General features: G+C 40.8%; 1 protein-coding gene and 1 long non-coding RNA gene across 2 annotated transcripts; one reads left to right on the top strand and one right to left on the bottom strand.

The window, feature by feature from the left end:
• The first annotated feature begins 12,212 nt into the window (after positions 1–12,212).
• Positions 12,213–13,997, top strand: LOC125219736 (uncharacterized). Its single transcript, XR_007176199.2, has 2 exons — positions 12,213–13,506; positions 13,719–13,997. It is a non-coding gene; the product is annotated as an uncharacterized LOC125219736 (long non-coding RNA).
• A 3,037-nt stretch (positions 13,998–17,034) lies between these two features.
• On the bottom strand, positions 17,035–17,602 carry LOC148934119 (uncharacterized). The gene is made up of 2 exons (XM_089062195.1): positions 17,120–17,602; positions 17,035–17,058 (listed from the first exon to the last, which is right to left on the bottom strand). Exons 1-2 carry the CDS (start codon positions 17,600–17,602, stop codon positions 17,035–17,037), a joined length of 507 nt encoding a protein of 168 aa, XP_088918321.1.
• Between the last annotated feature and the right edge of the window lie 5,418 nt (positions 17,603–23,020).

The raw sequence follows: 23,020 nt of genomic DNA, 5'->3' as shown, positions 1-23,020 counted from the left end.
ACATTGTTATGTTGAATCGCTGTCGAATTCTTAATCGTTTAGCTATGGATGTTTATTCTCTGTTTCCGTTCAATGTTTGCTTCGATTGTTGCTTTACCTTGGATGCTTTTCGCACTTGAATTTGCTTTTTTGAAGTTGGATTGTGTTGGAATTGTAGTTGATCGGTTAAATTTGGTTAGATCGGAGTGATCGGAGATGGAATTTGTTGAGGTTTGTTGTGGATGGCTTGGATCCGGAGTGGATGAAGCATCCGGTGCTAGATCTGTTGAATTCTGCATGATTATGAGTTTTAGTTACTGTTTTTAGTTTACCTCGTCTAGCTACTCTAGATCTGAGTATTTTTCGGTGATCTGTGTTTTTCCGACGATCGAATCGTCGTGTTCTGTTTTAATCTGGGTTGTTGCTCTGTTCTATTTGTGTTTATGCTTGAATCGGTTGAAGATATGAAGATGGATGTTAGTTAAATGCGTTGTTAGTTATTTGCAGCTTTTCGTTTGTACATTTGCCGTTTTAGGAAATGGTCCCCATGGTCTGTTCTTCATCTGTGTAGGCATTTTAGGTAAGTTAATCACTAGGTCTGGTAAATTTCGTTGCCGAAGTGTTGATCTGTTTACATCTCTGTTTTTAGCATGCATACCTTTGTTATGTTTTCCTTTTCCTAGGTCTAGCTGTTAGAATAGAGCATTTGCATTTCCCGAGTCTAGTAGTTATGTTCTAAACCCAAAATTGCGTGGCAGCAGCCAAACCAGTCCAAAGTCGTCTTAACTCTCACTCGAGTCCTATCTGTCTCTGTGGGTTCGAACCTTACTTCTCTATGCTAGTTACAGTGTAGTCTTGTAAATTTCATTGACCTGAGGATTATGAATTAATTGATACGAACTGTGCTCTTAGCTCTTAGAACCTATCAATGACACATCTTCAACTAACATCATTTTCACACTTTCACGCACAGGAGAGTGAAACTTTGGATCTGAATGTTGCCACCACCTTCTCCGACGACGACCTCGGCTGGCACAACGCCTCTACCTCCGCCGCCGAGGTCGACTGCAGCACCTGGATTCCCAAGAAATCCATCTCCACGCTCAATTTCTTAATCCTCGAGGATGACATCAACATCAGCGGGAGTGAGCTGCAGCTCTTCCCGATAACCTATTCGTTTGCGACGCCTCTGGTTAGGGAGAAGTTGTTAGAGTTTTTAAACAGATTATTTTTGTCATAATGTTGTTATGTTTTACATTTAATGGATGTTTATTACATGATTAAATGTATAAGTAACTTAACAAAGTCCAAGTCTTTGTGACCGGTTGTGGGCGTCGTTCACTTTAAGGTAACACGGTCAGTTCTGAACAAAGAAAAAGAAGAATTTCACAACCTAGATAGGTTTAGACTACCTATCATGAAAGGTTGCAATGTCAGTCCGATTATCTATGAGATTTGTTTTTAAAACCACAAACTTTCATTTCGTTAGGATTTTCCCAACCCGACCCGAATAGCATAATTCAAAATGTTAAAGTTGTGTTTTGTTTATTCAAAAGTTGTCATTTGTTATGTAATAATTGTGACTGTATGTATTATTGTGCCAAATAGGATCCAAGTAATCAATTTAGTGACAAATAGGATTAAAATTGACATGTAGACAACCCGCGTTTCGTCATTGACCCACCGGGGGATATTCCTAACAAAATGAAAGTTCGTGGTTTTAAAAACAAATCTCATAGTTCATGGGAAAAACCAAAATTCGGAAAAAGGTTTTGATTTAAAAAGCCAAAAACCCTATATTAAATTGGGTTTAATTTAATTAGTAAAAAGCTAATTGGAGGAGCCCATATCCAAAGCCTTCCATAGATCCCTGTCTGGGCCCAATATGTGACTTAATATAAATAGGAGAATAAAGGAGACAGAAAATACACTTAATTTTCTTCCAAAATTTCGACCCCGTCTCTTCATAGATAAGGGGCGATTTCTTCTCCTTCGTGGGAAAGGTTTTCCGTCTTCTTTATTTAAGTCCTAGTACACTAGTGAGATCAACCCACCCTGATATCAGTTTACAGTCCGGGAACCAGACAGAAGATTCGTGGTTTTGTACTAAAGATCTTCACGTGGAGAAGGCGCTAGCTATCTTCGATTCTTTGGAGAATCATCAAGGTATAATGGCTAAACCGTAGAAAAGCATGTTTTAGGTTTCAATTAATTTAAAGCATGTTTTATTTGAGTTATGAGCATGATACATGTGATAATTGCACGAATAGAATTTGTCTAATTAATCTGCTAAATAGATCTGAATTATTATGTAATTGATTTATGAGAGCGCTTCCGCTGCCAACCCCTTCAGAAGTATTGGCAGAATTTGTTGGTGCCAGAGGTTTTCGCCTCCACTCTGGTAATTTGGATCGAATCCGCGCGACGCCGTTGTTGCTGATTCCACCAGACCTTCGTTCCTTGCTGCTTCTCATCCCTTCTTATTAGATATTCAATTACATATTTACCGATTGCAGATTTGATTTCAATTTTGCAGTACGTGCGTGTGTGTGTTTTTGAGAGAGAGAATTTTGAAAAAAAACACTACTGCAAATTGTAAGCTTTATGAGAGATAATTTTTTGGAATTGTGTTGGTGAATTGATTGAGACAATGAAGTGAATTCAAAGGGAAGTGAGATTCAGACGCAGTTTTCCATTCGAGAAGAAGGATGATTTTATTTTACGAGTTGTTGACATTTGATATTCAAACTATTGATATGTGATTATAAGTGTTATTTGTTAGTTGTTGACATTTTAATACGAGTTGTTGACATTCGATATTCTGGCTATTGATATGTGAATTATAAGTATTATTTTTTAGTTGTTGACATTTTAATCCGAGTTGTTGACATTCGATATTCTATCTATAGATATGTGAATTATAAGTGTTATTTGTTAGTTGTTAACATTTTAATACGAGTTGTTGACATTCGATATTCTAGCTATTGATATGTGAATTATAAGTGTTATTTGTTAGTTGTTGATATTTTAATACGAGTTGTTGACATTCGATATTCTGGCTATTGATATGTGAATTATAAGTGTTAGTTGTTAGTTGTTGACATTTTAATACAAGTTGTTGACATTTAATATTCTCGGTATTGATATGTGAATTATAAGTGTTAGTTGTTAGTTGTTGACATTTGATATTCTCGGTATTGATATGTGAATTATAATTGTTATTTTTTAGTTGTTGACATTTTAATACGAGCTGTTGACATTTGATATTCTGACTATTGAAATGAAATAATCGATAATACCCCCTAGTTGACATAATCTTCTTGCAGTTGACATTTTGAAATGAGTGGCTGGTATTGCATCTCATTTCTCAATTAAGCTAAAAAATCTCAACCTAACAAGACCATATATATATATATATATATATAGGGTGTATTCAAATCCTTTTCATATCTTTTGTCCTTTTTCCTTCTTAATCCTAGCCCCACGATTTTGTCATCTGACGGTTAGATTAATGCCACGTGTCATTTAATAATGCACATTTTCATTCTAATAATGCACAGCGGCTAATAATGCAATATTATAGACTAATAATGCACATTTTCATTCTAATAATGCACAGCGGCTAATAATGCAACATTATAGACTAATAATGCATTGATCACAACCATCCAATTCAAGGATCCAAAGGCTGAGATTAAGAAGGAAATAGGACACTTAGGGTGCAAAGGAGCCTAACGCACCCCTATATATATATATATATATATATATATATAAGTGGGATCCATATTCTACTAACTTATTCAACCCACTTTTGTTTACATTTCTTAAAATCCGTGCTCTAACTAATTAGGACTCTTAAGTTGGGACGTAGGGAGTATTAATTTTTTTAGTTCTTATAGTCATTTTTAAAAATTGGTGACAGTTGGTTATGTACACGGTCTGAATTTAACTTGTGAACTTTGATAAGTTGTATTCTAAGCCTTGGTTACTGGTCAGTATGTTGTGATTTGCATGTATTATCCGCAAAATAGTTGCTTAAGTGTGCAGGAGAAAGGGCACCAAGTCAGCCGGAGATGGTTCGGATGTCGCAGGTGAAAAGAGCGCAAGAAGGGTGCAATACTGATCAGGATGCATGCCAGAGAAAAGGCACGAGATGGAGAAGAAGGATAGCTGGGATGATCAATAACAAGGAAAGAAAAGTCATTTCGCGGAGGAAGTCTACCCTAAAAACAAGGGAAAACCTCCCTATAAAAGAAGCCACTTGGAGAGACAGAAAAAGTTCGCAGTTCGAAAGTCCAACCACTACACTTAGTTAGAATTCTCTCTAGAAGATCAGTTCCTTCGGCATTGTCCAGTTCTTCTCGTTCCTCGCCACAGCCATGATCACCTGAAGTTCTAGCCGTCTATCGGAGAGTCATCATCCCACCGTTCCAGCCAGTTTGTCATCGTAGTATAGCAGTTTCATCGCCCGGAGTGGCATAAACAATCTTTAATCGCTTTCATAGTTTAAAGTTTACTTGCTTTCTTCGTTGGATCTGTTGCAAACATTAAATCTTGTTGTCTTTTGAAGTATTTGGTTGCGATCCAAACATTTTAATTATGAAGTTTCTATTTCGTATGTCTCTTTGGTTTGAAGTTGCTTCGTTCTGCCTAGGAAAGTTAGATCTAGTTGTCGCTTTTAATTTCTAAGTGTTTGCATATATTCTCGTTGAGTATTCTAGATTTGGAGTTGTTGATTGAAGTTTGAAGTTATGTTTTAGTTAAGTTTTCGTGCATGAGTTTCCTATTTTACGTTGTCGTCACCACCTTGCATGTTAGCCAGTAGGAGTAATCTGCAGTTTAGCCGTTAATCTTAAGATTAAGCTTTTTAATCGATGGATCTTGTGTGTAAATTTGTTGATCTGAGTTCATCCATGGATTTTGAGTTCATGTAATTTCTGTTGATACTTGTTGAACAAGAAAACTTCACAATCCACTTTTGCTATAGACCACTTTTGCTTTTTGGTTACTTTTTGCTTTTGTCTTTTACTTTTCAGTTGTACCTTCCATACCTGTCATAGTAGCCACCCAACCACTCAATATACCCTGCTTTCTACTTTCCTCATTTATTAACTGTCTTCTTTCCACATGTCCCTGAGATACCTTATCCTCTATTTCCACAAACACAACCACATGTCGGTCACTTTCACGCCCACTAGTCAGTAGAGTACCATCTTTAAATTCCGTCTAGGTAGAATCTCAACCCAAAGCGTGGTAGCTAACTAAAACCACACAGGAGTATCACCACAGTTATCCGAACGTGTCCATCCTTGTGGGGTTCGACCCTTACCTCCACTATACTAGCCAGTAGAAGTGGGTTGAGGAATTCGTTTGATATCCGGTTGTCGTGCCAATGACTCAGCTAGGTTGGGATTTTCATCCTGGTCAGTTGGACGCACTCTCTTTAATTAACAAGAAACCCTAACCCGTGGAAACCTGAGCATCATCCGATTCCTCCTTAAAAATACAGAATTTCTATTAAAATAAATTAAAACAACATTGAATTAGATCTCCTTGGAAGCATGGTATTCTATTTCTTTCTAAAATGATTTTAGATTAAATTACATTCCACTTCTTACAAAATGTGTAAGAACATAATTAAATGTTTAATTAGCCGTTATTTATATTACCAAAAAATCCAGTTTCAAGAATTGAGCATCTCTCAGTAGAAAGCTCTTAGAGCATCTTGTTAAGAAATGACATCTCTCAACTGCCTTCTCCGTCCTAAATCAAACTTCCACAATCAAATCTGGCGCCCTTCTGAAGAGGGTCAGCGGCGGTAGATAGCTGGCGCGCGGGAATTCTCCCGTCGGCAGTCAAGGGTTTGTGAAGAAACTTGATATGCACGATATTGGGAAATTATATATTTCATTAATTAAGGAGAGAATTAATGAATAGCCCTATTTATATAACTAATTAAGGACCGTAGGGTTGATTCGACCTATCCTAAACATCCGGGAAAAAATCAACAAAGAAAACCCGAACGGAGCTTATAAAACGCTCGACGTAAAGTTTAGCAATTAAAGGAAAATAAAAGAAAAGTCATTAAAATAAATTAAACACAATAAACTTCTATTGTAAGAATTACACGTGGAACTTCTGCGGAGGCTTCAAGTTCTCTCTCGGACGGAGCTTTCTTGCCATCTTCATGTGCCTCTCGGTCACATACTCTCATCTTCCCTCGCATGCTCCACCTCGTTCTCTTCCTCCGGTGATGTCTCATTCTCTTCCTCTTGAGATGTCTCCTCTGTTTCTTCCCTCTTACTCTCTCTGTCTGACTTACTCCCGGCTCCTCACTTGTACTCTCCGTCGGCGACTTCCTCATCACATGTTCCCATTCATCATCGGGAACGCATCTTCGTATCACCATGTCGGCACATCGCCTAAACAAGAATGGCTCGTCCCAAAAGTAGAACTTGACATCGTGGAAGAACTTCTTCTGATATGACTTGTAGTCCTTCGGGAATGATCTTTGCCACCAAAAAGTTTACAATATTTGCAAACCACGGAGATGAGCCTTGAGCATAGAAGAGATGCTCGTCGGGGAATTCTTCATTGATGGGAACCTTCAAATTCTCCCCTTCAAAACAGTGCTCTAATCTCGACAAGTGGTCACCTACCACGTTCTCACATCCTTGTTGAAGTAGGACCAATCGTATCAGTCTCGGCTTGGCATTGTTAGAGTTTGTATACTAGAAATCACGTTTCGAGTGATTGAATACTGTAAAACTCTTATTTTATTTTCCAATAAATAAAACAGATTATTTTTGTCATAATGTTATTATGTTTTACATTTAATGGATGTTAATGCATGTTTAAATGTATAAGTTAACTTAACAAAGTCTAAGTCTTTGTTTTAGTATACCGGTTGTGGGCGTCGTCCACTTTAAGGTAATATGGTCAGTTCTAAACAAAGAAAAATATGTATTTCACAACCTAGATGGAATTTGACTATCCATCGAGAAAGGTTGCAACGTCAGTCAGCATATTTCTAAGCCTTACTGAAATAAGATGACATTGGTGTGGTATAGAACTGAACGGATCTAACAGCAAGACTTGCCTTAGGCTATCTACTGAAAGGCGAGGTCTTGATAAATATTTATTTCTTAATCAATGTAGGTTAGCATTGAGCATACGGTATTGATTGTACACTACTTTGACTTATCAAATGGTGCGGGTTTTTCGTAACCCAATGATCCTGATATATTGGGTAGTGGTGATCAATATCTAGCGGTGCTAGGATTGCTATTATATTGAATCGTGCGCGAGCTGAGTCTCGTTTGATAATGTCCTCAAGAGGAGCGCGAAACAAGGTTTTATTATTCGGAACCTAGCTAGTTGGAGTGTGATTACTCTATGAATAATAAATAAGCGTTTCATGCTAAGTCCACTCTTGGAATCAATAAGAAGTTAATTAATTAAGTCAATAGCAGACATTAATTAATTAATGGACATTTTAATCTTAAGCACGAGAAATGAAAGATAAACGGAAACCCAGATTACTTGTAATTTCGGATTTGGATGGGGAGAGTTCAATATTACTTCTGTAGTGGCTGCTCGTAATATTCCAATTATAACTTATATTAAATTGTGGGTTCAATTTAATTAGTAAAAAGTAAATTGGATGAGCCCATATCCAAAACCTTCCATAGATCCTTGTCTGGGCCCAATAGGAACTTAATATAAATAGGAGAATAAAGGAGACAGAAAACACAATTTTTCATCATTGTAATTTTCGAAAATTCCCCTCCCCAACTGAGGAGATTTTCGAATTCCTCTCCTATTCCAAAAAGGATTTCTTCTGTCTTCTTTATTTAAGTCCTAGTATTCTAGTAAGATCAGCCCACACTGATATTGGGATACAGTTCGGGAACCAGAGAGAAGATTTGTGGTCTAGTACTCAAAGCATCACGTGGAGAAGAAGCTAGCCATCTTCAATTCTTTGGAGAATTAATCAGGTATTTTTCTGCTCCGTAGAAAAGCATGTTTTAGGTTTCAATATTCTTAAAGCATGATTGATTCAAGTTGTAAGCATGATACATGTGATATTTACACGAATAGGTTTTGTCTAAATAATCTGCTAAATAGATCTGATTATTATGTGATTGATTTATTGTTTTAAACGCTCCGCTTCCGCTGCCAGTTCCAACAAGACGCACTTGGTCTGTGCAGTGCAAAAAGTTGAATATGTGCTCCAGTGCGCGTATCCAAGTTTCAGCAACAGTTGGGTCTCCTAACCCATTGAACACTGGTGGATTCTGTCTCAGAAACATCTCTCGACCCTACGGTCCTGTGGCTGGGGTGGTGGTGGAGGTGGTGAAGGCGGTGGAACAGGTGATGGGGGTGGTGTCACTTCATACCAATCTCCTTGAACTTCTTCCTCCAAGATAGGGAGTTCTCTTCGGCCTCGACCTCGGCCTCTCCCACGTCCTCGGCCTCGTGGCTCATCAGCTCTCCTTGGAGGCATCCTAATTGTTCGTGCAATTACTCGTTATGTACTATCAAAATTTTGAGGACAAAACATAACAACTGAATCATGGAAGCGAACACAACTTTTCCAAGATAACTAATTTTCCATAATCTGCCAAAACAGTATATCGTCATAGGAATAAAGAGTCTGCCTTGAAAGGACTTTTTACGAAAGATGAATCCTAAAACGTACACCCAAATACGTATTGTGAAGCCCCGATACTGCGGAACATCACTAAAGTACTTAGCCACTGCCCTCCTAACATCCCGGGTCTTATGTGCTAACAAAATGTGATCTACTGAAGGTCCTAGAAAGAAAAGAGCAACTACATCAGAACGCCATCATACTAGGACGTTTCTAATGGTACAACCTCCTTACTGATCCTCAGTACCAAACCTACTTCCCGGAAGCAGTGTAGTAGCCGCAGTCCCAGGCCTCCTCGCTGTCGCTGTCCTGTGGGCGCTCCTCTTTTGGCCCCTGCTCCTCATCGCTGTCAACAAGTATAGGATTATTCTCATCCTCTCCGCAAGCCCAGTCCCACATGAGATGCGGGTCCTCCTTGTTCTCCTCGGTGGGGGCTGGGGGTGCGGCCTCAACTCCAGTCTCCCTAAGGTTCGGCCATATGGCGTCCACTGGCACCATACGCCTCCCCATGTCTGGGTAATCGGCCTCAACTGCCGAGTGAGAGCGTGAGTAGTTGCTCGGGACCGCGATGGCCTGCAGACTAGAGCTCCTGACTGGAGCGACCTCGGGTAGGTCCTCCTCCTCATCCTCCTCAGAATCGGGGACAGGGGCTTTCCCCTTCCGGGCAGCCTCCTGTGCCCTATGCTCTATCTCTGGGAGGGATACGGGGTCCTGTGAAGACGGTGGTTGTGCTGGTGGTACTCTGCGCAAAGTTGGAGTAGGGAGTCCTACTCCCTGCCGGTGGGCGGGATGGCCCTGCTTCGGACCCCTGCTGACTGGGACGTCCTGGCGTCATTGGTGCCGGAGGGTCCTGGACCTTGGACACTGGCAAATCGGTCATCGGTGGCGGGAGAGACCCGTGGCACACGAAGCGAGTGAATACTGCTGACAGGAATCTGGGGAAATCTCCCACTAGGTCGTATGCAGGATAAGCAGGGACGACGTACTCTTTGGCCTCCATAGTGGCCCACTCTCTCCATCCGTCGGGGAGCAAGCTCAGTAGACGGGCTATACCGTCGTATCCAGTGACGTTGCCATGGAAGGCCGCATCCCACCATAGGCGCTGAAAATGCGCCAGAAACTCCCCCAGTGAGTCACCATGATACCTCCGGTAAGTCTGGTAAGCTCGCACATACTCTGCGGGGCTAGCACCCCTCCTGACCCGCTTCCGTGCGGTAAAACGTCGACGAGCCATCTACACAAGGTATATCTCGAGTCAAAAGTAGTACTCGCAGGGAGAACGTAGCGTAAAAGCGATGCATGAGAGTCTAAGTCAAAGGAATCCTCAACTAGAGCCACTATACTGTGTGATCTAACGTCAACAAACTAAGTTCACACCTCAAATCTAACGTTTCTAAAGGGTCTCGGGAAACGTGATGGAATCGATACTCTCTTTCGGATCTAGTCGAGTGGCATAGCCACCGTGAGGATCTATCTTGTGCTATTCCCTTATAGCATCGTTCCTCATTTCCATTTTCAACATTTGTCCCTCTTGTGCTCTCGTGCATTGGGCGTCGGCTCTTCTCGCGCAAAAAGTCGTGTCACCGCGGATCACGCTTTCGTGCCTAACTCTGTCTAGCATTGTCTCAAGAATTGTTGCTTAGGAAAACAATTATAGGATTTATGGTTCATCCTTTGTAGTCTCATCTCGAGCTACATTCTTTAAGGAAACTCTTTTTCACACTATGTTCTTTCATTCTCGACTGGGATTATCTTTCGTCACACTTGCATCGGTTATCTCCAAATTTCACTTCTTTACTTCCAACTTGGTTGAACGTCATGGAGATGATCGAGTCGATTACTTGGAATGATCTAGTGAACAAGTCTAGATCTTGACTGAAGAAAGTTTGGATCTCAGAGCAGGAAAGAAACTGAGGCTCTGATACCACTCTGTCACGACCGCACTTTGCTAAGGATAGCGAAAGCGGGTAAATCGCGACTAATGGGAGGGATTAAAGAAACGGGGAAAGAAAAGGGGAAAGAACTTGTGAATATGCCCGAAGGCCAAGTCGATCATATCATAGAATAGAAGTCAAATGTACCATTACATGGTCTTAGAACTAGAATAAACATTACATCAATAAATCAGAGTTCGAAGGTGAGATTCTAAGATGTCTCACTTCACAAAAGAGCAGCGGAATAAGTTCATACTAGACGACTTCGTGTATGAAGACACGAATCGTGAAAAAGATCCACTGGATTATTTAGTAGCATCGACTCCGATCATTTCTCCATCCTCTTGACGTTCAACCTGCACATTTATAAATACATGCAGGGCTGAGTACAGGAGTACTCAGTGGACACATGCCGAAAACAAAACATACAATATATAGTTGTCATCCATCTACAGTATCGCACGGGGGTTTTTCTTAAAAGGCCCGAGCATACTAAATTCTCTGTGATCTTAAAAGTCCGATTGCAGTCTAAGTTCTTTTGGATCCTCGCCTTATCTGAGAATCGTGTACCGTGAAGGTGGCCACCTTCAGCGGACACATCGCCGGCTAACCGCTGATGGCTCACGGCTCTCGTGCACGTTATTCCTAACAGGATTTGCGGTCCTATTGGGAACCGAATTCATTAAACTCGGCCTAGCATCGCCAAAACCCACAGGCATCTAGCCCCTAGCAGATAGGCCTCAAAATAAACATTTTATGGCATGACAACACTTCAAAAATAATCGCTGCTTCATTTTGAGAATGATTTTTCATAACTTCAAAAGTATTTGCTTTATATCCACACTATAGTGCTGGATATTAAAAGAAAGCCCACCTGATATGCTTATGTCTTAACTCAATTACTCGCTTTGGCCTCACTCGCCCTCGAGCAATTTATCCCTTGAAAATAAATAGCGTAGCACGCTAATTAATACTTGAATTATTTCTCTTTAGAAAGAATGCATGCATCCTATTGGATAGCACCTATATCTCAGTCTCGTCTTATAGGATTTTTCTTAATCCTACCTCGGCTTTACTACTCTGCAGAGTTTATTTATTCTCTTTATTATCTTTGGAGAAATTCTATTCTCTCTAACTTAAATATTCGGGCACTTATTTAATAGAATAAGAATTCTTGGAAAGTCTCCTCTTAAATCCTTTCTTCGGATTTTTCTTAAGGCCGCCCATGGCGTCGCGGGGCGACGCCGGTCGGCTTTCGCGTCTCCCACTCTACTACTTTATTTTCCTGGAATCTAAATAAATTATTTGGAATTTAACTTATCAACTTTCGGGCTCCAACTCTATATTTTCTATCTTTGAAAACTTAGCAAATTGTTTGGAAATTAATTAATTGAGCTCCAACTCAAGTCCTTAAATTAATTCCATCCAACTTCTCATAATTTAAATCTTGGCCCAAAGCCCACTGCACTCACTTAATTATAACAACTCAAGTGGCCCAAATCAACAAAAATTCCTTGGCCCAATTCTTAATTACTTACTAAGGCCCAACAACTATTTAAAATAAATTAGCCCAACATACTCCTCTTATACTCCATCGATCAACCCTTCTTCTCCAAATTCACCTTATTCCCAAATGAACTCTTTCTAAAGAAGAAGAAGCAGTAGCGACAACCACTCTTCCATCTCCGGAGAATCGCCATCTCCGACGAATCGAGGCCTCTCTGCGTCGCCGGAGCGTCGCCGGCTCCGCCTCTTCTCCCAATTTTGCACATTTACCCCAAAATCATTTACCTCTGAAACTGAAATCCCTAATCGAATTCAGAGGCGACGCCTTTCCTCTCCGGCAAAACCGCGCCCCACCCCAACGGAATTCCGGAGTCCCGTCGGCGCGTACTCCTTCCTCCATCGAGTTCTCCCTCTTCGCTGCCCTTTCTGTCGAGCTCTCCCCGTCGCCTCTTCGCGCCAGTGGTGGCAGCGCCGCCGCCGAGCACTCGTCGGGCTCCTAGTGCTGCACGCACTCTTTCTCTGGCTCACGTGGGGAAGCTCCGAAGTTCGCCGTCGCACTCACGCCTCCAGCTGCGAGCAGGGCCGCTGCCTTGTCGCCTTCTCGTCGAATCCAGCGGCGGAGAGGAGAGCCTCGTCTCCTCTTTCCTCTCTCTCAGCCTGGTGCTCCGCGGAAATTTTCGGACTCCGTCGACGCTCGCTCGTCGCCCGGCAGCCCCTCCGCCTAAGCTAAGTCACCTCCCATTTTCTCCTTTACTCAATTTCCTTAAATTCTAGTAGATTGGAGATTGATGGTATTTCTATGTTCTTGTTGGTGTATTTAAATTCCATGATCCATCCTTTTTGAGTGCTCACTGGAATTGGTCTTTGGCTATGGTATTAAAGTTCTGATTTTTTTTCAATTGGGGCACTTAGCTTACTGTATTGAGTCTCTATTCTTACACATGCTTACTGTGGGAGATCTTGAGGTTTCTGCTATTGTTCCATACTTGGTTGTGAGAATCTTATGGAAATTCTAAGTTCTTGAGCTATCTACTTGTTGTTCTACATGATGCGGAGAGTGTTGGTGTTGAGGTTGTTTACCTCTCTTGCTGAACTTGTATCGGTGGTGGCGGTTTTCGCCCTCGCCGCTCACCACTCCTTCCTCTCCTCTTCGCCGCCCCGCGCTTGGTGTCGTGAGTGGGTGGTGGTGTCGAGAGTGGGGTGGCGGAGGTGAAGGGGAAGGTGGCTCTTATATGGTGCTAATCTATTGGAAGCTAGGTTTGAGACTTGGAGCCAAAGGATCCTATTTTGGGCTTGCTAGCACTCTCACTTTCGAGCTTGATGATTGTGAGATTCTTGCCGTTTTGGTGATGGTGGCTGATCTTCTTGGCTGATTTCTCGGCCTTGATCGACGGGGAGATGAGAGTTTGTCTCATCTTCTACTTTTGGGCTTGTGTAGGAGCTCTTTCTCCTATGCCTTCTTTGTCTTGAATCTCTTTTGATGTTAGATGAAGTGGTGACAAAAATTGGCTTACCTCATGCTCTATCTTGTAGCTCTTCTAGCTGCACTATTCACCTACTTGCTCCATCTCTTATTTGGCTTGTGCTTCCCTCCCTCTTTACTTGTGTGTAACTTTCTAACCCCCAATTTGGTGTAAACTTTGTAGGTACATGGAGGCATTCTTGGAGCTTGTGGAGGGAAGCAAAATCGAGATTAAGAAAAAGAGGGAATGAAAGGAGATGCTCCTCTTGAGCTCATTTGGTTCTATTCTCAATTTAGTTTGCTTCCAAACTTGAGAATTAAAGAAGTAGGATAGATAGCGTAGAATAGGTGCATGTTGATTTTTATCAAACTTGCAGGCATGTACTATTTCCATCATCCATGTATTTCTATTTCTTCACAGTGTATCCACATTTCTCTAATAAAAGTATTTTCTCCACTTTTATTCTTGAAACTTAAATTTTCCTTGCATTTTATTTCCTCCAACGAAGATACTTAAATTACTCCAAAGTCGAATACAACGAGGAAAGTACGATTACACATCTTCTAAAAGAAATTAATTAAGCTAATATATCCGATTTATCTCGAAAGAAGGGAACGAAATTCCGGGGCGTCACATTCCACCCTCCTTATAAGAAATTTCGTCCCGAAATTTGTGCAGCTCTACTTGAAAAGTTTGGGGTAACGTTCCTTCATCTTATCCTCCAACTCCCACGTGGCTTCTTCTTGCCCGTGGTGCTCCCACAGTACTTTTACTGAAGTGATCGCCTTATTCCTCAGTTGTTGCACTTTTCTATCCAAAATTTTCTTTGGCTTTTCCTCATAGCTCAGATCCGGATTAATTATCATCTCTTCTTGGTGGATCACGTGCCTCGGATCGAACACATACTTCCTTAGCTGGGATACATGGAACACGTTGTGAACGCTTCCAAAGCTTGGCGGTAGCGCCAATCGATAAGCTACTGGTCCGACCGCTTCCAAAATCTCATACAGTCCTATGTAGCGGGGTCGGAGTTTTCCCTTGACTCCAAATCTGGTGATCCCTTTCGAGGGAGATACTCTCAAGAAAATCTTATCTCCTAAAGTAAACTGCAAATCTGTCCGCCGAAGATCTGCATAGGACTTCTGTCTGTCCTGAGCCTCTTTGATCCTCTCTCGGATTTTTCTGACAACTTCTATCATCTCTTCGACCGCATCTGGGCCCAGAATTTTCCTCTCACCAACCTCATCCCAATAGAGGGGTGATCTACACTTCCTTCCGTATAAAGCTTCGTATGGAGCCATGTCAATCGTTGCCTGGTAGCTATTGTTATAGGCAAACTCTATCAGAGGCAGTACTTGTTCCCAATTGCTCCCTCTATCGAGCACTACTGCCCTTAGCATATCCTCTAGTGTTTGAATCGTTCTCTCCGACTGCCCGTCGGTCTGTGGATGAAAAGCAGTGCTAAAATTCAGCTGTGTCCCTAGCTCTTTCTGTAGGCTCTTCCAAAATCTGGACGTGAATTTAGCATCTCTGTCTGACGTAATCGTCACTGGTATGCCTTGCAGGCGAATGATCTCCTTCACATACAACTGGGCTGGCTTCTCTGACCCGTATGTGATAGGTATCGGTACAAAATGGGCGCTCTTAGTGAGACGATCCACTATCACCCAGATTGCAGTATTTCCTTTTTGAGATTTCGGCAATCCCGTAACGAAATCCATAGCCATGTGTTCCCACTTCCACTCGGGAATTTCCAACGGCTGCAACTTTCCATAAGGTCGTTGGTGTAGTGCCTTCACTTGTTGACAGGCAAGACACCTCTCAACGAAAGATGCTATATCTCTCTTCATGCCGTCCCACCAGAACTTCTTCTTCAAGTCCTTATACATCTTTGTACTCCCTGGGTGGGCGGTGTATGGAGTATCGTGTGCCTCGCTCATTATCTCGTTTCTGAGCTCTTCCTGGTTCGGCACACACAATCTCCCTTCGAATGTGAGGGCGTTATCTGCCTCCTCCTGGTAGTTCTTTATTCGCCCGTTCTCACTTTTAGGCGCAACTTCTCTAGAGTTTTCGTCCCGTCTCTGGGCCTCGATGATTCTGCCTCTCAAATCGGGAATGACTACTTGAGTAGAAACTATGCCTTCTATAGTTTCGGGTGCTCGCACCATTTCTAAACTCATTCTATCGAATTCTCGCAGCAATTCCTCTTCCTGAGTGAAAAGGACTGCCACTTGGTGTTGAGTCTTCCGGCTCAACGCGTCTGCCACAACGTTGGCCTTGCCTGGGTGGTAATTTATGCCGCAGTCATAGTCTTTTACTAATTCGAGCCATCTCCTCTGTCGCATATTCAAATCCTTTTGCTCGAAGAAGTACTTGAGACTCTTGTGGTCCGTGAAAATTTCACACCTAACTCCATATAGGTGGTGTCTCCAAATTTTCAAGGCAAGGACCACTGCTGCCAGTTCTAGGTCGTGTGTTGGGTAGTTGAGCTCGTGTGGCCTGAGTTGCCGTGACGCATAAGCGATCACCTTCCCATTCTGCATCAACACACATCCAAGTCCGCTCTTGGAGGCATCCGTATACACAACGTAGTCCGTCCCTAGCTCTGGGACTGCTAGTACGGGTGCGCTGGTCAATTTCTCTTTTAACAGCTGAAAACTCGCCTCGCACTCAGGAGACCATGAGACCTTGGTTACCTTCTTGAGTTGCTAAGTCATCGGCCGTGCAATCTTCGAGAATCCTTCAATGAATCTTCTAAAGTAGCCGGCCAGTCCTAAGAAACTTCGGATCTCGTTGAGAGTAGTTGGTACCTTCCAATTTCGTACCGCCTCCACTTTTGCAGGGTCCACTCGGATCCCATCCGCTGTCACAATATGTCCAAGAAAATTCACCTCATTGAGCCAGAATTCGCACTTGCTGAATTTGGCATACAACTTCTCCGCCCGAAGCGTCTCTAGAGCAGTCCTTAAATGCTCTTCACGTTCCTTCCTATTCTTATAGTATATCAGCACATCGTTGATAAAGACTAGGACAAACTTGTCGAGGTAAGGATGAAAAACGCGGTTCATCAGGTCCATGAACACTGCCGGTGCATTCGTTAGTCCAAACGGCACCACCGTAAACTCATAGTGACCATATCTGGTTCGGAAGGCCGTCTTGGGCACATCCGCTGGTATAATCTTCAGCTGGTGGTATCCCGATTTCAGATCCATCTTGGAGAACACACTAGCTCCTTTGAGCTGGTCAAACAAATCGTCGATCCTGGGTAAGGGATACTTGTTCTTGAGAGTCAGCTTGTTAAGCTCTCGGTAGTCCACACACATCCTCATGGTCCCGTCTTTCTTCTTGACGAACAGTACAGGTGCTCCCCATGGCGAGACGCTGGGTCTGATGAATCCCAGGTCTAGGAGTTCTTGCAGCTGTACCTTCAGTTCATCTAGTTCCTTTGGGGCCATTCGGTACGGTGCCTTTGATACTGGAGCAGATCCTGGTTCTAGATCTATAGTGAACTCCACTTGCCTGTCTGGCGGCAAACCCGGTAGTGTGTCAGGAAACACATCCGGAAATTCGCGAGCGATGTCGACCTCTTCCAATTTTCTTTCGTCTTTCTCCTCTTTGTTCAAGTAGACAAGGTATGCGGGGCATCCTTTCCCCATCAGCTTGTTGGCTTGCAACATCGAGATTACAGATTTTCGCGTTCCTAAAGAAATTCCGTTAAAGCGGTTAGCTTCACCTTCGGGGTTTCCAAAAGAAATTTGCCTCTCTTTGCAAAGGATCGTGGCATGGTTTTCAGCCAGCCAGTCCATTCCTAGTATTATGTCCACATCCCACATGATCATAACACTCAAGTTGTTCGCTACAACCTTAAGTTCGCCCAGAGTGATCTCTAAGTTCGAGCAAGTACGAGAAATCTCTATACGACCTCCTACTGGGGAGACTACTTCCATTCTATGTTCTGACTCCTTAGTAGCGAGTTTCAAAGTAGTCACGCAATTTGCAGAAATAAACGAATGCGAAGCACCAGTATCAAATAGAAGCATAACAGGGGTATTGAAGAGCTTACCCATGCCTGCCAAGTTTCCCTAGTTCACCTCTGGCTGCTTCTGCCTCATTGCATAAGCTCGAGCCTGTGATGGGAGTTTTGGCCTCTGCTGCTGATTCCTCGGTGCCTGTCGTGGATTTGCTCCAGGTTGAACATTCATTGCGCACAGTCGTGGGCGCTGAGCTGACGGGTGAGATTTTGCTCCCATCCCTGAAGTCTTGTTTGGGCAGTATTTGGCAAAGTGCCCAGTCTTCCCGCAGTTGAAGCAACCATCCGTCCCTGACTTGCAAATGCCGTTGTGCAGTCTGTTGCATTTGGGGCATTCGCGGGACCTTAAGGTGTTCCCCTTGAATGATCCAGGGCTAGTTTGATATCCGCCACCCTGTGGCTTGCTTGGTCCATATCCTCCCCGCTTAGGCTCAGATTGGGCCTGTGGTCCTTCCCATTTCCTCTTGTCCCTGTATGCTTGGGACTGAGTTGGGGGTGGAGCATGATTCACAGCTGACCCGGTTTTCTCTCCCGGCATAGCTGCCTCAATATCTAGTGCTCGTCCTAGAGCTTCAGTGTAGGACAGTCCTTCATGACTGGCCAGAGTCATCCTTATCTCGTACCTCAGACCGGTACAGAATTTCTCGGCCATCTTTAACAATTGTTTTTATAAAAAGCATGAGGATAAGTTGACCTTAGGAAGAATCCAATCGGGCAACCTAGAAATTATGGCTTGAAAAAAAAATGAATACGATCACGGTTGTCACCATAAATTAAAGTAGGTATAGAGTATAGGTTTAAATTTACAATTAATTAAAAGCGATTCTACAATGTAATTCTTACTTATATGGCTATTTATACAATCAATTTGAACATTGTCATTTTATTTAGTTTCTCTTGTAGTCCATTTGGTATTAGTAACTATGCTTTAATAGTAATTATTCTAGCTTTACCTACTATTTGGGATACAAGTTTAATTACTTTCTCTGTAAAAAATATTTTCTATTTTGATATACGAGTTTTAATGAGAAATTGGTCAAGTAAAAAAGAAAAAAAAAGTAGGTAAAGTAAGAGAAATAAAGAGGAAAAATTGATAAAGAGGAGAGGAGAAAAAGTAGGAAAAATATGAAAGAGAAACTTTTCAACTTTAGAGAGAAACTATTTCTTTGGACATCCCAAAATGACAAGATGATTGTTAAGGATGAACTTCCTTAACTCGGATAATTTGCGTCGAACGTCGCGGGAGCTGTTGCCCGACGATCACTCCGGCGTCAAATTTAAGGATAAAAGGTAGTCGTCGGAGCTTTGCCGGTAGATCAAACCAGGAAGGATACGATAAAAGCGTAAAGATAAAATAAAAGGATAATTGATATTTCTTAATTGAAATAGAAGAATACAATATCTCCTATTTATAAGACAATTCTGACTTAGGGAACAAGAAATAAAGATACTAAGAATATATGATCGATATCGAAAATCAATAACTAACTAACTAATAGATATCGGGATAATCCTAGGTAATATACCGTATCAACTCCCCCACGGTTAAAATCACCTTGTCCTCAAGGTGGGAACCACGACACACCAACGAGCGTCGCAAACAGAAACTTTGGCAAGCTATCCCCACCGGGATCAAACGCACACCGAATAGTTGAACGACTCCCTTCATTATTCCCATAAGAAATCACCGAGGGAGGACTGTGTTGGATCCGAGTCCTTGTGTTCTCTTGTTCGTGCTTTTCAACTAGAGCGGTCCGAAGCCCATACAACTCTCTGTTCCACCTTAGCACTTAATTGTCGACGATTATCTTGCTTAACCATCTCCATCAGTGCTATATCGAGCTCTTCTGCCTTGAGCTCAACTGACCGTTTTTCCTCAATCAACATGCATTGCTCAACCTTGAGCCATTCGACATGCTCCTGAAGATCTTTAGCAGGATCCCTCTCCACATCGGAGATCTCTTCCTCGGAGTCTTCTTCAGGTGCTCCTTTTTCAGGTCTAGTCTCATCAATGGATTGAAGCGGCTTCCTAGCAGCAAGATCGGTCCATGTGTGTACTGTATGAACTTTTCCACCATTTTTACATGGCAAATCTGAATATCCCTCGATCAACATATTTGGCCTAATCTGGTTTCCAACAGAATTAGCCACATTACTTTGACTATCAACAGCGGTTATTTCGGGTGATCCATTTACAGGAATCTGATCCCCATAGAGCTTTCCCGTAATAGTGTAGCACGACATAGGTGTCGGCGGGGCTGCAGCGGGCAGTGTCATTGCTGAACAGCAGTGGTTTGGCGGACTGAGCTGTGGCTGCATCACAGCAAAATACTGTCCATGGCAGAAGCGGCTTTGAGTGGAATCTGTCGGGGAAATCGCCGAGGCTATATATGTCGGAGTTGAATTCAGAACCTGATGTTGTGGCATATTGACCCAAGAAGAAGGGTCACCGAGCTGTGGTGGTTGCCGGACAGCAGCTGCAGCAGGTTGGATATAGCGGTGGTATGACTCTGGCATCGGCACAGGGGGCGTCGGCGGTGCTGAATTGGTTGAAACATCAACAACGTCAGGCAAGCTCCAAAGGTTGTTATGTGGCGGATATGGCTGATATGGTGGCTGTTAGGGCGGGTAAGGTGCCTGTGCTTAGGTGTACCGCTGGGTTCGGTCGGGTGGATCAGGTTCGGGTTGCAACGGAGGGAGCATTGCTGCTACCCTGCGCTCATGCTCTAGCAATAGGGACTCGATTCTAGCCAACCTAGCGAGAATATTCACCCACGTTACTGCTGTTGAAGTCAATTGCAAGCCTTCAGATGCGTGCGATATCTCCGACCATGAAGAAAGATTGACTTCAGCCATGAGTTCGAAAATAGAAGCACCAATTGTTAAGGATGAAGTTCCTTAACTCGGATAATTTGCGTCGAACGTCGCGGGAGTTGTTGCCCGACGATTACTCCGGCGTCAAATTTAAGGATAAAAGGTAGTCGTCGGAGCTTTGCCGGTCGATCAAACCAGGAATGATACGATAAAAGCGTAAAGATAAAATAAAAGGATAATTGATATTTCTTAATTGAAATAGAAGAATACAATATCTCCTATTTATAAGACTATTCTGACTTAGGGAACAAGAAATAAAGATACTAAGAATATATGAAAAGATATCGGAAATCAATAACTAACTAAATAATAGATATGAGGATAATCCTAGGTAATATACCGTATCAATGATACAACATTTTTCGTGGACATTCTAATATACATTTGATTTTACAATTAATTAAAAAAGAATCTACAATGTAATGCTTACTTGTATGGCTATATTTAAACAATCAATTTGAACATTGTCATTTTTTTAGTTTCTCTAATGTTCCATTTGATATTATATGTTTTAATAGTATTTATCCTAGCTTTATACTATTTGATATAGAAATTTAATTGTTACTCCCTTCGTCCCATTGAAGTTGACCCACTTTCCTTTTTAGTTTGTCCTAACTAAAATGACTCATTACTTAAAATGGAAACACATTTATCTCTACTTTATTCCCTCTCTCTTACTTTACTCTCTCCTCTTAACACACAAAATAAATTTGCATAAAATCATGTGTCGTCCAAGAAAGGGGACATCTTCCTTGGGACGGAGGGAGTACATAGTATGTGTTATTATTTTGGTCTGTCATATTTTTAAATTGGGATATTGGCACCTAATATCAGACTTTCAAAAAGTTGGGTTTTTTTTCCGTGAACTTTGAAATTGGCAAATAATATCATGAATTTTACCCGAGTTTATTATTTCCCACTAGTAAAAAGATTCTGGTAAATAATATCATGATACAGATTTTTTTCGTAATTTCTCGATAACCACTTCGAGAGTTTCAAGATTTTCAATATTTGAGAATAGTTTTTCTTGAAGCACACCCTACAAATTTGTTCTTCAATCTATTAATATAGACGAAATTTTTTCACTTATGGGAAATAACAGTTCGTGATATTATTTGCCAATTTCAAAGTTCGTGAAAAAAGCCCTACTTTTTTAAAGTTCCAAGATATTAGGTGCTAATATCCCTTAATTATTTAAACTAATATTCTTTAAAAGGAATCTACAATAATGCTTACTTGTGTGGGTATATAGAGTTGTGATCAATGTCGAACCTTTCTTAAAGACCGAACTAGAGATCAAATTTTGGCCACTCATTTTTCTTTATCTTATGGTTATGATTAATTTAGAATTAATTTTGTATTTTATTAAATAAAAATGTTTTTAATTTATTTTTTAAAAAAAAACATTTTAAATTTTAAAATTTTTTTTTTTTTTAAAAAAAAATTTAGAATTTTTTTTTTTAAATTATTATTTTATTCGATAAAAACTTGCTGGAGTAAATAATGAACTATATTCACTACATAATGAACTAAATGAATATATGTTATGAAGTAATTTTTTGCATTCTTTACATACTGAATTTATTTCAACTGAAAGATAATTATGTCATAACACATTATGAAGTAATAAACTAATAAAATGAAGTAATAAACTAATGAATTGAAGTAATAAACTAATGAAATGAAGTAATAACATAACTGAATGAAGTAATAAACTAACTGAATGAAGTGATAAACTAACGGAATGAAGTAATAAACTAACAAAATGAAGTACTAAACTAATAGAATAAAGTAATAACATGACTGAATGAAGTGATAAACTAACGGAATGAAGTAATAACCCTAAACCTAACTGAAAGATAATTATGTCATAACACATTATGAAGTAATAAATTAATGGAATGAAGTAATAAACTAACAGAATGAAGTAATAGCATGAATAAATGAAGTAATAAACTAACGGAATGAAGTAATAACTCTAAACCCAACTAAAAGATAATTATGTCATACACATTATGGAGTAATAAACTAATGGAATGAAGTAATAGCATGACTGAATGAAGTAATAAACTAATAGAATGAAGTAATAGCATGAATAAATGAAGTAATAAACTAACGGAATAAAGTAATAGCACGACTGAATGAAGTAATAAGTTCATAACATACATTCATTTAGTTCATTATGTAGTGAATATAGTTCATTATTTACTCCAGCGAGTTTTTATCGAATAAAAAAAAATTAAAAATTATTTTAAAAAAATTTAAAAATTAAAAAAAATTAAAAAAATCCAAAACAAAAAGTTTTTATTTAATAAAATATTAAATTAATTGTAAATTAATCATAACCATAAGATTAAGAAAAATGAGTGGCCCTAATTTGATCTCTAGTTCACTCTTTAAGGGTGGATTTGTGGTTAATAGGACTCTGGGTATATATATGTACAAAATAACCATTATATTTGAACCATTTTTGTTTAAATGGAGTATACAATGCAATGCTTACTTGTATGGTATTATTTATAAAAATTATCCGTTATATTTGAACCATTATTCCGCTAAAGTGGAATGGCTTAAAATAAAA

Source organism: Salvia hispanica, chromosome 1, assembly GCF_029641045.1.
Source record: "Salvia hispanica isolate PSC_SH4W2 chromosome 1, Shi_PSC_v1, whole genome shotgun sequence".
NCBI classification, from domain to species: Eukaryota; Viridiplantae; Streptophyta; class Magnoliopsida; order Lamiales; family Lamiaceae; genus Salvia; species Salvia hispanica.
The sequence above is the reverse complement of the archived record's forward strand: the minus strand, read 5'-3'. Positions and strand labels throughout refer to the sequence as shown.

Coding starts and splice junctions, on each gene's coding strand:
- LOC148934119 (XM_089062195.1), bottom strand. CDS start 17,602: ATGGGTAAGCTCTTCAATACCCCTGTTATGCTTCTATTTGATACTGGT. Junction 17,059..17,119: donor ACGAAAGAAAATTGGAAGAG/GTCGACATCGCT, acceptor GTTTGCCGCCAG/ACAGGCAAGTGGAGTTCACT.